General features: G+C 39.7%; 2 protein-coding genes and 1 long non-coding RNA gene across 5 annotated transcripts; 1 reads left to right on the top strand and 2 right to left on the bottom strand.

Annotated features, from left to right (window-relative positions):
* Positions 1-65: 65 nt before the first annotated feature.
* LOC108089482 lies at positions 66-7,641 on the bottom strand. 2 transcript variants are annotated; one of them, XM_017187757.2, is made up of 3 exons: positions 7,385-7,638; positions 2,395-2,934; positions 66-1,335 (listed from the first exon to the last, which is right to left on the bottom strand). In XM_017187757.2, exons 2-3 carry the CDS (start codon positions 2,827-2,829, stop codon positions 976-978), a joined length of 795 nt encoding a protein of 264 aa, XP_017043246.1. In that variant the 5' UTR covers positions 2,830-2,934; positions 7,385-7,638; the 3' UTR covers positions 66-975. The 2 variants fall into 2 exon arrangements, with proteins under 2 accessions (XP_017043246.1, XP_017043249.1); XM_017187760.2 differs by lacking the exon at positions 66-1,335 and adding an exon at positions 1,591-2,161 and having other exon boundaries at positions 7,385-7,641.
* Positions 4,706-5,688, top strand: LOC108089483. Of its 2 annotated transcripts, XR_001771286.1 has the most exons (3): positions 4,706-4,865; positions 4,925-5,137; positions 5,230-5,688. It is a non-coding gene; the product is annotated as an uncharacterized LOC108089483 (long non-coding RNA). The 2 variants fall into 2 exon arrangements; XR_001771285.1 differs by having other exon boundaries at positions 4,706-5,137.
* A 488-nt stretch (positions 7,642-8,129) lies between the features above and the next one.
* Positions 8,130-12,595, bottom strand: LOC108089316 (opsin, ultraviolet-sensitive). The gene is made up of 3 exons (XM_017187492.2): positions 12,259-12,595; positions 11,389-11,714; positions 8,130-10,865 (listed from the first exon to the last, which is right to left on the bottom strand). Exons 1-3 carry the CDS (start codon positions 12,492-12,494, stop codon positions 9,973-9,975), a joined length of 1,455 nt encoding a protein of 484 aa, XP_017042981.1. The 5' UTR covers positions 12,495-12,595; the 3' UTR covers positions 8,130-9,972.
* Between the last annotated feature and the right edge of the window lie 514 nt (positions 12,596-13,109).

The following is a 13,109-nucleotide window of genomic DNA, read 5'->3' as shown; positions in this document are numbered from 1 at the left end:
CTACGAATACTTGAAAATGTTGTGTTTGACTCACCGTTCTGGAGCTCTAAGGAAACTACTGGATATTCAGTCTCTTAAAGTTTATTCAATATAATTTTGTATACTAAAATATATATGTGTATAAGTATAGGCTATTCCAAGTATTAATATTTGCATGTTTTTGATTTCTTCATGTAAAGTTAATCGTAACAATATAGTATAACGCTAATTTTGATTACTACGGTTTCGGTTTTTTTTTTCTCTATTTGTTGTTATTTTGTCTGTGGTTCCTCTACTAGATGTACTGGAATATTTTTTGGTTTGTCGTGGCGAACATGTATAATATTGTTATTATCTAACAACAGTCTAAGTCACGTGTAACTTGTTAAGGTAGTATAACACTGGGTGGGTCTGTGCTTCCACAATCCGTAATTAATATTAAGTATTCGCATCGTTGTTCCATAACTAATCTACTGATGTATGCACGTCTGTAATAACTGTTTATCGTTGTATCTAATGGGGATGATACCCATCTAATCGCTTAGTCCTGGGACTCCCAGCACCGGTTTTACTACATTGTACCTAAGGTCAACTATGGGTTAATGATAATGCACTTAACATCGGTCAACGGTTCTAAATGGAAGATTACAGTTTGTTGTATTGATTATGTACCGTGGTTAGTTGATAATTACGCTTATCGATATGCTCGTCGTTTAACTCATCTCTCATCTTCTCAACCGAAACAAAAACTATCACAAACGTTAAATGAAAATAGAAAATACTACAGGAATACAGGATATTCCGCACTTACAGCCGTCAAGTGCCGCTATTGTCCACCCACAATCCATTCAGTACCAGAAGCTATCGCCATCGCCTTCAGTTGTGCACATTTCCGCTGGCCAGCATCCGGTAGCGATTCAAGAGCTGCACCGCCGCATCCTGCATGGGCACAATCTTTCCGTACCGCTCCTCGTAGACCTTCAGCATGATCCGCTCTCACAAAACAGTGCAGATTACGAAGAGCAACGACACCAGGCACAACATGGCCACAATGTCCCGGTAGAGATTGCGATCGCGGTAGAATGGCCGTGTGCAGTAGCTCTCGCGACGGGTCTGCCGGAGCAGCCAGACCGGGACGAAGAGCTGGAGGAGATCCGGAATCATGAATCCAATATCCCGCACTATCTGGTGGGCGTAGCCCTCGCCGCGCACCACATTCATGAAAAATTGGTCGAAGCTGCTGGCCAGAATGTGCAGCAATGCGATGCCCACAATGCAGAAAACCTTTTTCGGGGTGACCACGTTTGTGGTGTTGGCCAAGTGCATCACCAGAACCGTTGAGAATAATTCGGTTATCTGAAAAATAATATTTATTATAACATTTACATAGTTAGTACTGGATCTCTTAAATAGGCAGGTACGAAAATATCTCTAGTAGGTCAAAATAAAAATAATAATTATTTATATATTTTAAATTGCCGAAACTACTTTCTTTAGAATATAGAACATTTTGTGGGCTTAAACTGTGCCTATAAAAATTTCAATCTATAATGCAATTATAGCTCAATAATTTATATTTTTATTACTAATTATAAAATTTAAAAAAATTAATTGTGAGGGAAACCATTTGTAATATCTAAAAGTAAATCAAGGAATATTTAAAGAGTTCAAAGCAAAGTATGTACTTTATTTTGGCTGCTAAGGTTACCGAACCCATATATTTATTCTTTATATATAAAAATATTCAAATTGTGCGCTGACCACACTCGTGTAATTTTAGCTAAAGGCCCTTTTTAATTTCCACTTTTTAGGTCAGCCCACTGGCGAAACGCTCATTAGCAGGGATAAACTTTTAAGTTTAAACTTTGGCTGGATGGATGGATTTGCTCTTGAAACTTATTACTTAGCCGTGCTTCTATTTCCATGAATAGCTATCCAGCTATCTGCTGGAATGGATGGATTTGGATGGTGAATGGTGGTCTAGTGCGGGACAAGTGCGAAAATTCAACTAAAATTGAACGGGAAAGTGTTCGAATTGGAGCGCATATTGTGCAAGTTTGGAGCGCACTCGCGCAGGACGAACTTTGCCAATAAATTATGGATGACCGGTAGCAGGCTTAGGACACATATGATGGCACGTAGATGGGTTATTTGACATTGACTTCTGATTTGTAGTTGCCACCTGAATTGTACACAGAAAAAAAATCAAAAAAAAAAATTCAAAAAAATGTTGAAAACTTGGGATTCTCAGTAAACCAATACATAATATCATATATTGTTAAGCATGAATTTAAAATCCAAACTAAATAGTATCACGTTCTATATCGAATTGTAATTTAATCTCTTGTTGGTGATTTACTTTACTATTCACCTTGCTTGCTGTATTTTTCCGCAGTGTACTCGATTACAACTTACCGTGAAAAAGAGCTGGTGGTTCCACTGGTTGTAGTAGTCGTCGTTGTAGTAGTTGATGTACGCCCACCAGGCGTAGTAGTGCGAGAATATCGAGAGCAGGAACAGCAGGAGCATCGAGTACCGCACGCGCTGCTGCAGGATCAGGGCGATTAGCCTCTTGATGCACTCGTACAGGGCAATCACGGCGAACACTGTCAGAATCCACATCTTGAAGCTGTTGGGCGTGGCATTGAAGTACATGTGCTTGTAGGCGGCCACGCCCGACTCGTAGGGTCCCTTGAAGACGGTGTCCCAGCACGAGCAGGTGCAGAAGTGCCTGTCCACGTACCTGGCGTAGTTCTCCCAGAAGTACCACAGGATGACGATGTGGGCCGGCGGAATTAGAGCCGGAGCCAGGGATCCGCAGGCGGTGGGCAGCCAGGTGATGTCGAACATTTCGCAAATACTGATAAGGCTAACTGGCTAATGATATGTCCTCAGCTGGTTTCGTTTTTCAATCCCTTCTTTAAGCTTAAAGCTGGCTGGTCATCACATTTATGACTAAATTACGAGAAAATATATTTTCTATGTTTAAAAAATGTTGTAAAGAATTAATTTTCGAAAAATGTGAGGTTGCTGGATGTGAATGAACTAGATTTGTTGTTATTAATAATACTTTCTTATAATATTTTCTTATAGTATTTAAAAACACATCCGTAAATGGAATCCTTTTCTTAAATTTTATTTGTTTGTTTTATTAGCAACTCACTTTTAAGGTATAGTAAACAATCAAGTCATTTACACATCCGTAACCGTCAGGAAAAATATTTCAATCGGAAGTTGTCTAGCACTTTGTAATTCCTCAATTATATGTCGCCATAAATCAAGAAAATTATTCCTATTAACATCTCCCTTAACTCTCATTTTAGATAAGCAAATTGACGGGGTTTTCCACTGAAATGGACAATGCATTGTCGATTTAATGTATTCACCATTCACCATTGACATACATGTGAATTCGGTATTAATTAATCAAATTGTTCCAAGTCATATAATTCGAAATCAACTTTAATTGAATGACTATATTTCTGTTAACGTTCGAATTATGCAAATTTGTTTGATTTAAACATTAAACATTTCAATTAGTATTTACTGAATTCAATAAATTGTATATGTGCATTGTAGAATGTGGATCCAAGATTTTGCACCAAACAAAATATTTAATAGACATTAAAGGCGAATTTTTGCCCAGCAAAAGTATACTTTAAATTGATAAACACTGAGAAAATATACAATTAAGGAAATGTTTGTGCGATTGGTATTCGCGTATTTATAAAGATTTCAATATTTGGCGTTCGGTCAGTGTGTTATTTCTGTTTTGCATAGTTATGAAAATAAACAAAAAGAGGTGCCCAGAAAACAGAAAATATATTCCGCCCTCTTGGCAGTGCGATGCATTGCATTGGTGTGCTTTTTTAAATTATCCCAGAGAAGGCCTGCCAGTTGACGCATTGCCATTGCATTGCCATGGCTCTTCGTGGATTCACATTCGAAATTTGCATGCAACGGCGGCGAGTGCAACTGCAGTTGCAGTCGCCAAGTGACCGACTGAATGACATCCTCGGGTACTTGTGTTCCCAAAAATGATGCAATTATGAATTCATGTGCTGCAGGGGCGCTCAAAAGGGGCAAAGGAACAGGGTTCTACGCACAGTGAATGGCATTCCACGTGCTGCAACGGCTGCCAAAAAATCAAAAGCCAAAGCGAGCGGTCATTAGTGCGGACACGGAGCCAGCCCCTCTCAATGGGATTCTAAATGGGAACGGGAATGGGATTTGGAAATGGGAATGGTAATAGGAATGGGCCTGGTATGGGAAAGCCAGCCGCTGCAATTGAGACAACAATGAGAGGTACTAGCAAACAGAGGTGATAGTTCTCCAAACTGAAATCTTGTATACCCTTTCTTGCTAATAATCTCCTAAGAAATTGAAGATCTTATATACGTAGTTTATTATTTAAATAAGGTTACTATTATAGGAAATTATAGATTAGGTAATTCCAAGACCTTTTATAGATTTATTTCTTTATAATTTAAATAAGTTTACTATTTACACAGGAAATTATAGATTACGTCAACGTAATTCAAAGACCATTTATAGATTTATTTCTTTGCACAACTATTAGTACTAACTCCATGTTTATGAGTGTTAAATATTTTCAATTTAAAAAATAAATGCCTGTAAATATCTTTAAGAACATTTAGTAACTCGACCTATGAAAAGTTTTAAAAAAATGTATGTTCATCGAATTAATTGTCAATATATATTTCATTTCATTATTCTCTTTACATTTTTTTTATCATTAATTAAACGATTCGATTGACAATTTGTAAGCCCTTGTAAGAATGGCAAATCCCCTTGTTGCTTCTGCAATCCATAGCTAAAAATAATAAACCCTCGGAAAGGGTACAAAAAGTAAAAGTGCTACTCGAGTGAGTTCTGTGCGCGGCTGTTCTTCAACTTAATTAATACATCGCCCTGCGATGCGCAGCTGCCAGTGAAAAACTATTTCGATTTGTTTTGATTGCCTCCGCTGTTTGGGGGGCTCCTGACTTGCTTTTGTTGCGCCACATCGCCCTATAAAAACCCGGCCAAGCCAAACCAAACCAAACTGAAACTGAAAGCCAAATGGAAGCGACCGTTTACAATTGACGTCACGGCGGAAATCAGGAGCATTGTATTGAAAACTTAGCTGAGCATAAGAGTGAGTTCACTGCAGCATACAATATGAATTTCAAATTGGGAACGGAACATTGTAAATATGGCATAAACAATAAAACCCGGAACTTTCCGCAGCTGGAACCGAATTTATGCGGGACTGCGGGACAACTCCTCGAAATGACCCGCAAATGTGTCAGAAAACTGAATAAATGTGTGTGGATGAGGACCTTAATTTGTCAAAGGTGCGAACTCATGCGGAAGGAGACAACTTTCAATTCCTATTATATCAATCTCTCTGGTCGTATTTGGGTCACAAAAGGGACAGGACTTTAAATTTAATGTATTCCGTGGCAAGACAAATTCATGCTTCAATATGCAATAATCTGTGACAAACTTTTTTGTAGCTCTGTTCCTTCACAGGAGTATTTTTTTCGAAAAGTAATTTCATTTTGATTTTGTCAAATTGGGAATGTATCAAATATCAGAGGGGGAGTAAAAACGTTTGGTATTTAAATTTAACTTGTGTTCTAGCTTTAGATTTTACCAAAGAAAACGTATGGTATTGATTAAAGAAATTTGAATATTAAATGTGAATCTATGGCACTGTTTCTAAAATATTTCTGATATCTTTTAGGTTTAGCTTTTACCAATGAAAATGTCTAGTATGGATTAAAGAAATTTGCAAAATTAAATGTGAATCTATGGCACTGTTTCTTAAATATTTATGGTACTATCCTTGAATATATAAACAAAGCTCTTTTACAAAAATTCCCTTTACACATTGATTCAATGATTGGCTGCAATACTTGCTTGCTGGGAGTTTCCAGATTTCGTAACGAATTTAGGACGACAAAAGCTATGATTCACCTTTGCACTTTAAACCCCTGGAAGTGCTTTTCCTTTGAGCCTCCTACGCCTGACTGCAAAAAATCAAACACTTTCTATTCCGGGCGAGTATTATCCCGGATAGTTGCCCCCTTTGAAATCGCGTGCACAAATTCACATTTCTCTCAATGGCTGTGTGTAAACAACACCTCAGGCTATGGAAACAACAAGCGTTTCAACTGAAAGTCGGTGTGGTGGGCGACGGTAAAGCTGTCAACAGTCGTCGCGTCGTCACTTGAGCCGGCATTGTTGTACAAGTATTTGTCGCACGGGCATCGCGTCGTATGAGTAATGTGGGTGTGAGGAGTGAAAAAAGCGAAATGGTGGCGGTGGCGGGGGTGGGAAAAACGGGGAGGGGGTCGGGAAATACCACCCACCCGCCAGGCAAGCCGTCTATGCAGTCGAGTGGCGTTCTTTGCATGCTCATTTGTGTCCCTTTCAATTGTCATTCGGGGCCGCTGTTGATGTTTTTCTTGTTGGCATTTGTTGGAGTGCGCCAGACACTTTGTCTGCTAGTCTCGAGCAAGTTGTAAGAGCCATGGAAATGTGGCTCCTAAACTTGAGAATAAATTTGAGGCACACGACCCTAATAGCCGTTGCAATAGCAGGTGATAAACGAACTAGTGAGGAGCATTGCATGCGGGGAAGCCGAATGCTTCAGGCACGCAACACTCAAACTTCCCTTCGTATCTAGGTGGATACATAAACACATGAGCTTCGACGAGCGATTTAATGGTGTTTACATGCAGAGAAACAAGTTTTATAAACAATTTCGTATTCAGTGTAATTAAATTAATTTGTAAGTACTATTTGTTTAAGTTGTAACAAGCTAAATACAAGGAAATTAAATTGGACTTTAGTATTGATGCTCTGAATAATTTAGACTTATTAGGAAACAAAAATAAATTAAAGTTCTTATAAGCCAATGTGTTTAATTCCATATTTAGATTTTTAAAAATGTTTTTTTAAGAGTTTTTGTTGTATTTTTTATACTTTATAAATTGGGAAATATCTTTCATAAAAGGCAGACTGTTAATAAATTATTTTCTCTCAAAATATCTAGTTATTTCTTTGTTTAAATACTAATTTTTTGCAGTGCACAATAGTAAGGGAGTGTGCTGCCCTGTAACGATGTGGGTGGCTAGCTTTGCACTGAGATAAATCACAAGCAATAACACTGCCTGCTCGACGTTTGTTTAGTCAATATTTATTCGGGCTAAGGCACAAGCACACATACTGGGAATTAGACCGAATTAAATGGAATTGCTCCAATTGCAATTGCACACAGATTAAACACAACGAAAATCAGAGCCCCGCTGGCACTTTTCTTTCCGTAAAAATGTTGGAAAATCGAAATAAAATTTAGGAAAAGCGTCGGGAATGGGTACATAAAAGCAAACCGAACCTAATGCGGGAGTTCCTTGGGCTGGGTTCACCGGGATGCTGGTACTCGTTATCCTCTTACTCTGCCGGCTTTTTCGATTTCCTCACTTCACAGGTCCGTGGGCAGTTGTTCAATATCTGCGATATGTGTATGCGATAAACACAGATTTGTTTAAACAGATTTGATGCTTTAGTTTTTGGTTCGGAAAAAGAGGAAACTTTGTTGGAACAACAACCGCGGGCAGGTCGTGAAAAACGCGACTGAAATTATTGTTATGCTGCGTGTGAAATTTTGCTCTTGTCTTTGCAGCCGGCGCCGGCGTCGTTGTCTGGCGAATGTTTCCTAACAACAAAATAGGGGGAAAGCTCTCAGCTGACGAGAGGCTACCATGTATCAGTGGGTGCCACACTCATGGCGCGCACTGTAGCCGGCTCTCTCTCGCCTGCGCTCTCTCGGTCGAAAAGGTGCGCTGAAAATAACGGGAAATGCATGCGGCTTCCTCAGTGGCATATTAAGTATACGCAGCGTAACCGCTCATTGCATTATCAGCGTCCAGCAAAAAAGCACTGGACTCACGTGGATCCTTCATTTCTCCATTCATACAAACTCAGAGAATATATACATATATATATTATATTTATTTACTTTTTATACTTACCCAGTCAGAACTATTTTCCTTTGCACCTGTTGGCAGCGGGCTTCCCATTGTTTACGTTTACTCTTAAAAACACACTTTCTGCTGTTAGCTTAAAGTTTTCACACATTTATTTCGAGTTGCTTGGTTTTCAACATTACCGCCATAACATAAACATAAGTACTTGTCAAACAATTACTGAGCTAAACTAATTTAAATAGAAGCTGCTTAAGTGAAACACACACAATGCACACTCAAGATTGCTGTCAAAGTGCATTTTAAATATGCTAATTAAATGGTTTTTCCCCGCTTTTCTCATTGTTTTTCCCCCTTCTTCTTCTTTTTCTTCTACTTGTTTTTGTGGTTTTTTCTGCAATTCCATTTTGAGCACAGTTACAAACAGCAGTGTCCATTGTTCGTTCACGTAGTGAAGGAAATATATAATTTTGTCGCAACAATGGCTTAAATTTGTGTTCTAGTAATTAAAATGCTGGCCGAGACTTATTCATCTGGCGCTACCATTGTTTTATAGCCCATTGTGGCCATACATTACCCGATCTACTCGTACATGTACATATATAAAATGATACGGCTAAGTAAGTATCAAGAGTATAAATTCGTTACATATTTTTGGCTTAGTTACAATGCTTCCCTCTCTTTATATTATGTTATCCTTACAGGTACAAGTACTCGTCGTTGACTTTATCAAAGTCGTTTGCCTACTTAGGTTTAAGAGTAGACATTGTATACAATCTATTATAATACCTATAAGATACACAGAGCCAACGGATTAGACATCGATATACACAAACGCAATTTGTTTAATTTGTCGTGATTTTACAAAACTTCCTTGTCGGCTGTCATCACAATCGAATTGAAATTCAAGAAGCCCACAATCGATTTCGATTGTATTCCCCCAAAGTTAAACTACAATACAAATAATCCGCAAATCCGCTTGTTAGCATTTAAAGCCCGCGGCGTGTCCTTGATTTCAAGTGACTTACCCTGGAATTATGTATTATTGAGGTCCACCCACTCTTTGTACTAATTTGGACCTTGCCTTGACCTCCACACATAATAGGCCTCACATATTTATCGACTGTGGACACTCAGACACTTCTGTGCTCCTCTTGCTGTCTAAACATCACATAAGCTCATTAAATATGTTTAATATCACCACTGTGGTTGCTACTACTGTTCCTTGCCAATTTCCCACATTTCCCACTGCTCGGCGGATTTCCCTGCTTCACTTCTGTTTATTATTTTGATTTCAATTGTAGGTCCATCAATGACATTGCATTCAGCACAGTGAACAATGCCATTGGCTTTCATTATTGGAGAGGGAAATTACTTTGCGTTTGTCCCGCTCTTAGTTGGTACTATTATTTCCACACATAAGTGAGATTAGTCCAACAATGATGTCTGCATTGCCTTGGAAACTTGAGACGATCCATACCAATTTTGATTAGCCGTCTTTCAATCAGACTAAATAAGACTGCGAGCATTGACAGATTTAACTAGGATAAACTTTAGTGTACAACAAAGAAATGTCTATACTTGAGAAAAAGTTTATTTCGCCGAAAGGATTGAACTAATTAGAACTAAATTAATAAAGTTTGTGTTCGCTGATTTAATTTGTGGGGCAGAAAAAGAAACTTGTATATCTTTTAAGCAATTTTATATATAAATATTTGGTTGCAAATAAGGAAAGTTTGTACATATATACATGATATTCTAAAAAACAATTATTTTAAAAGGATATTTTTTCGGAGTTCTAACTAAATAGATTTACATTGCTGTCTTATTTTTTTTTTTTGGTGAAGCCACTTTTTATGTTTTTTTTTCTTTATAAGAATACATAAAATTAAGCTCGTTAAAAATGGAGTTTAACCACATTGAATGAAATTTATATATCTTACTTCAACTTGATTCATGAAATCCTCTTTTTTATATCATTACAGATTTAAGTGCCTTCCTAGAACTTACTCTGTTCCATGGCACTGCTTACCGAATGGTTGATCTCTGCCACCACGACGATCTCCTCGTTCTCCTCCGTTTCCTCGGGCACCATCATCAGGTTGTTGTTCATCAGGTAGTTCTCCATCCGGTGATCCCCCATTCCCCCATCTCCAGTGTTGCTGCTTCGCAATCGGTGGGTGAACGAGGACCGGGATCGGGTCATGTAGGAGGATCTGGTGGTGGAGACCCTTCGTAGGACCCCTCGACCATAGAACAGAATTCGAACCTCGACGCGAAACCGCGGATGGGTGGCTGCATACAAGTAGGGATCCACGCAGGCGGCTGTTTTGCAGAAAAGCGCCGGAATCATCGAACCCAACGGGGTTATGTGCCGCTCCTGGCCAAAAACGCCCATCATGGCCACGATGGCGTACGGCGACCAGGCCAAAAACCATAAGCCAATTATGGCCGCCACTATGAACGCCAGCTTCTGCTCCGTTTTGGCCTTGTCCTTGTTCGACTGAATCCGACTGGCGGTGAAAACCACTTTCAAGATGTAGAAGTAGGAGTACACAATCGCGGTCAGCGGAATGCAGTAGGCCGCCACGAAGAACAGGGCCATAAATATCCGGGCGGGCGTCTCCTTGTTCAGATAGTCGAAGCTGCAGGTGGTCAGAAATCCCTCCGGCACATACACCGACAGTCCAATGTCCAGTGCCGGCATCACGGCGAACAGGAAGCTGTAGCACCAGATCAGCAGGATAATCAGGTAGGAGCGCAGGCGGGAACAGCGCCTGAGAGGCTGCAGTGGATGCACCACCACGTTGTACCGATCCAGTGCGATGGCGGTGAGTGTTCCGATGGCACAGGTGCCACTCAGCCCGCCCACAAATCCGTACAGGCGACAGGCTGCGGGCGGAAAGTCGGTTAGTTTTTTCGGCCAACCTCAATTTTAAGTCGCAACCCAAACAAAAAAAGGTCTTTGTAAAGCAAGCTCCATGTCAACAGAAACTTTGGCTCTTTAAGCATAAAGTGACGGCTTTCAACTTTTGCTATTGCTCTTTGAAATGTCTGACGATTTAATCTTAAAGTTTTACAAGGATAACAAAAATGTTTAACGATGCGGATGCAACTACACTTAAAAATGTATTAACCTTCATTTGGGCACTTTTGTAAGTATTACTAAAAGCTTTAATCGATAAGGAAATATATTTTAATACAAATTTAAGTGCTTTTAAATTATTAAAAATTTAGAGTAAATGCTTTACTAAGAAATACATTTTAAAATATGCACACCAGTTTTATTTATTCTCTAAGAGTCTTTCCGATTGTCTTGCTTAAATATTTGTTTAGTTAAAAGCTTCTCACAGACGTTCATTTGAATTTTTATAGCTATAATATATTTTCTCATTTATTATTTTTATTTACTCACCAACATCTCCCAGAGCTGGTCCCTCCTTGATATTGTTGTATATGGCAATCGGACATTTGATGAGCATCAGAAAGTCGCAGATGGCCAGGTTCATCACCAGAATGTTGGCCGGGGTCCTCAGCGACTTGCGGTTGGCGAACATAAAGATGACGAAGGCATTGCCCACGCATCCCACCACGGAAATAATGCAATACAGGGCGGCCATCACGAAAAATGTACTCGACTTGGGCGGCTCGAACTGCAGCCAAAAGGGATTCACTTTCGCTATATAGCTCAGATCGTATTTGTCCCGGTAGTGGATGTAGCTGGGATATGAACTCAAATTGCTGAAAATGTATTAGAAAAATAACTCTTGGGAATAATATAATTTTTAAAAATATAATATATAATTCTAAAATATAATTTTTAAAAATATTTTATACGTTTTGCCTTCGATTGCTTAAATTTGTATTTTTTTAAATGCTTTAAATGAAAGTTTGAGAATAAGAAAAGTTTTCACATATTTTTTTTTTAACAACCGATTGAACATTTAACTATGCTTTGAATTTATTGAGTTTCTATTCAAGCTGAACTTTTCTAGGTAAAGCAATAAACAGTTCAGTTCAGTTAAATTGGATATTTAACCAATAGAAATAATCTTAAAGTAGCTTTTACTGCAAGCTCTCCTTATATACAAGTAATCTGAGGATTAGCCCCTGGCAGTTAACTACTTATGCATATGTTATTCAAAGGCATTTCAAACATATGCATTCAGCTAATTGAATGCGGGTCCTAGAAAATTAAGCCGAGCTTATCGCGATGGCTTCTTGGAAAACACGCAAATGTGTGTTATCCTGGCAAGTGGATATGCACAGGATCTCCTCCCCTTACCTTAGTCCCGTAGAGACGCTGTCGTTCACGTGCTTGTCATGGTCCTTGGCCACATTCACCGCGGTGGATCCAGCCGATGGATTCCCCGTTGCGGAGGATGTGTTGCCAGTTGGTCCGTGGCTCGAGTTGGCCAAAATCTCGGAGAGCGATAGGGCTCCGGTTAGCCAAAAGCTGCTGCTGTCACCAGCAGCATCCGCTGTCAGGTTGGGCAGGGTCGTCATCATGATGGCCTCCATGTCTGGTCTGGTCTGGTCTGGTTGCAGGCCAGAAATTTACGAGCTCATCCAAACAGGACCTGGACGAGGATTTGGATTTGGAACGTGCCCGCAACGGTGGACGCGAGAATGACGCTTATTTACTCGCCAGCTGCCCAAGTGCCGCATTTGGCAAGGATGCCGCGTGTCGCGTGTCGCCGCCACAAGGATTCCTTCGCTGGTGCGGATCCGAATGCTGGTAGTGGTGGTGGTGGTGGTGGTGTTGGTAGTGGTAGTGGTAGTGGTGATGCTGATGGCGGTGCAATGTGGTTGCCGCGGTCACGAAGCATTTTCCGTTTGCTAAATGCCAATGGGGTTAGCTGCAATTAGCCCGACGCCGGTGACCCTAAAAGTGGGGCAGATAAAGAAAAACCGTTGGCTTAATCGAGGCTCTATTTAATTAACCGCATCAGGTTTAAGTTGTCAAACTGTACTTAATTTTATAGAAGTTCAGAGGTTTAAGTTTTGACTTTAATCCCAAAAATGTTCCCGTACATTTTAGCAAAGGTTTGCTTTTTTTTTTAAGAGGAGCCCTAAATGCGTCTTTTGGTTAAAGCAGCGTGAAACCAATAAACTTGGCCTGAACTTTTTCACATA

This window comes from Drosophila ficusphila, unplaced genomic scaffold, assembly GCF_018152265.1.
Source record: "Drosophila ficusphila isolate 14025-0441.05 unplaced genomic scaffold, ASM1815226v1 contig_286, whole genome shotgun sequence".
Classification (NCBI taxonomy): domain Eukaryota; kingdom Metazoa; phylum Arthropoda; class Insecta; order Diptera; family Drosophilidae; genus Drosophila; species Drosophila ficusphila.
This window is presented reverse-complemented; position numbering and strand designations above follow the sequence as displayed.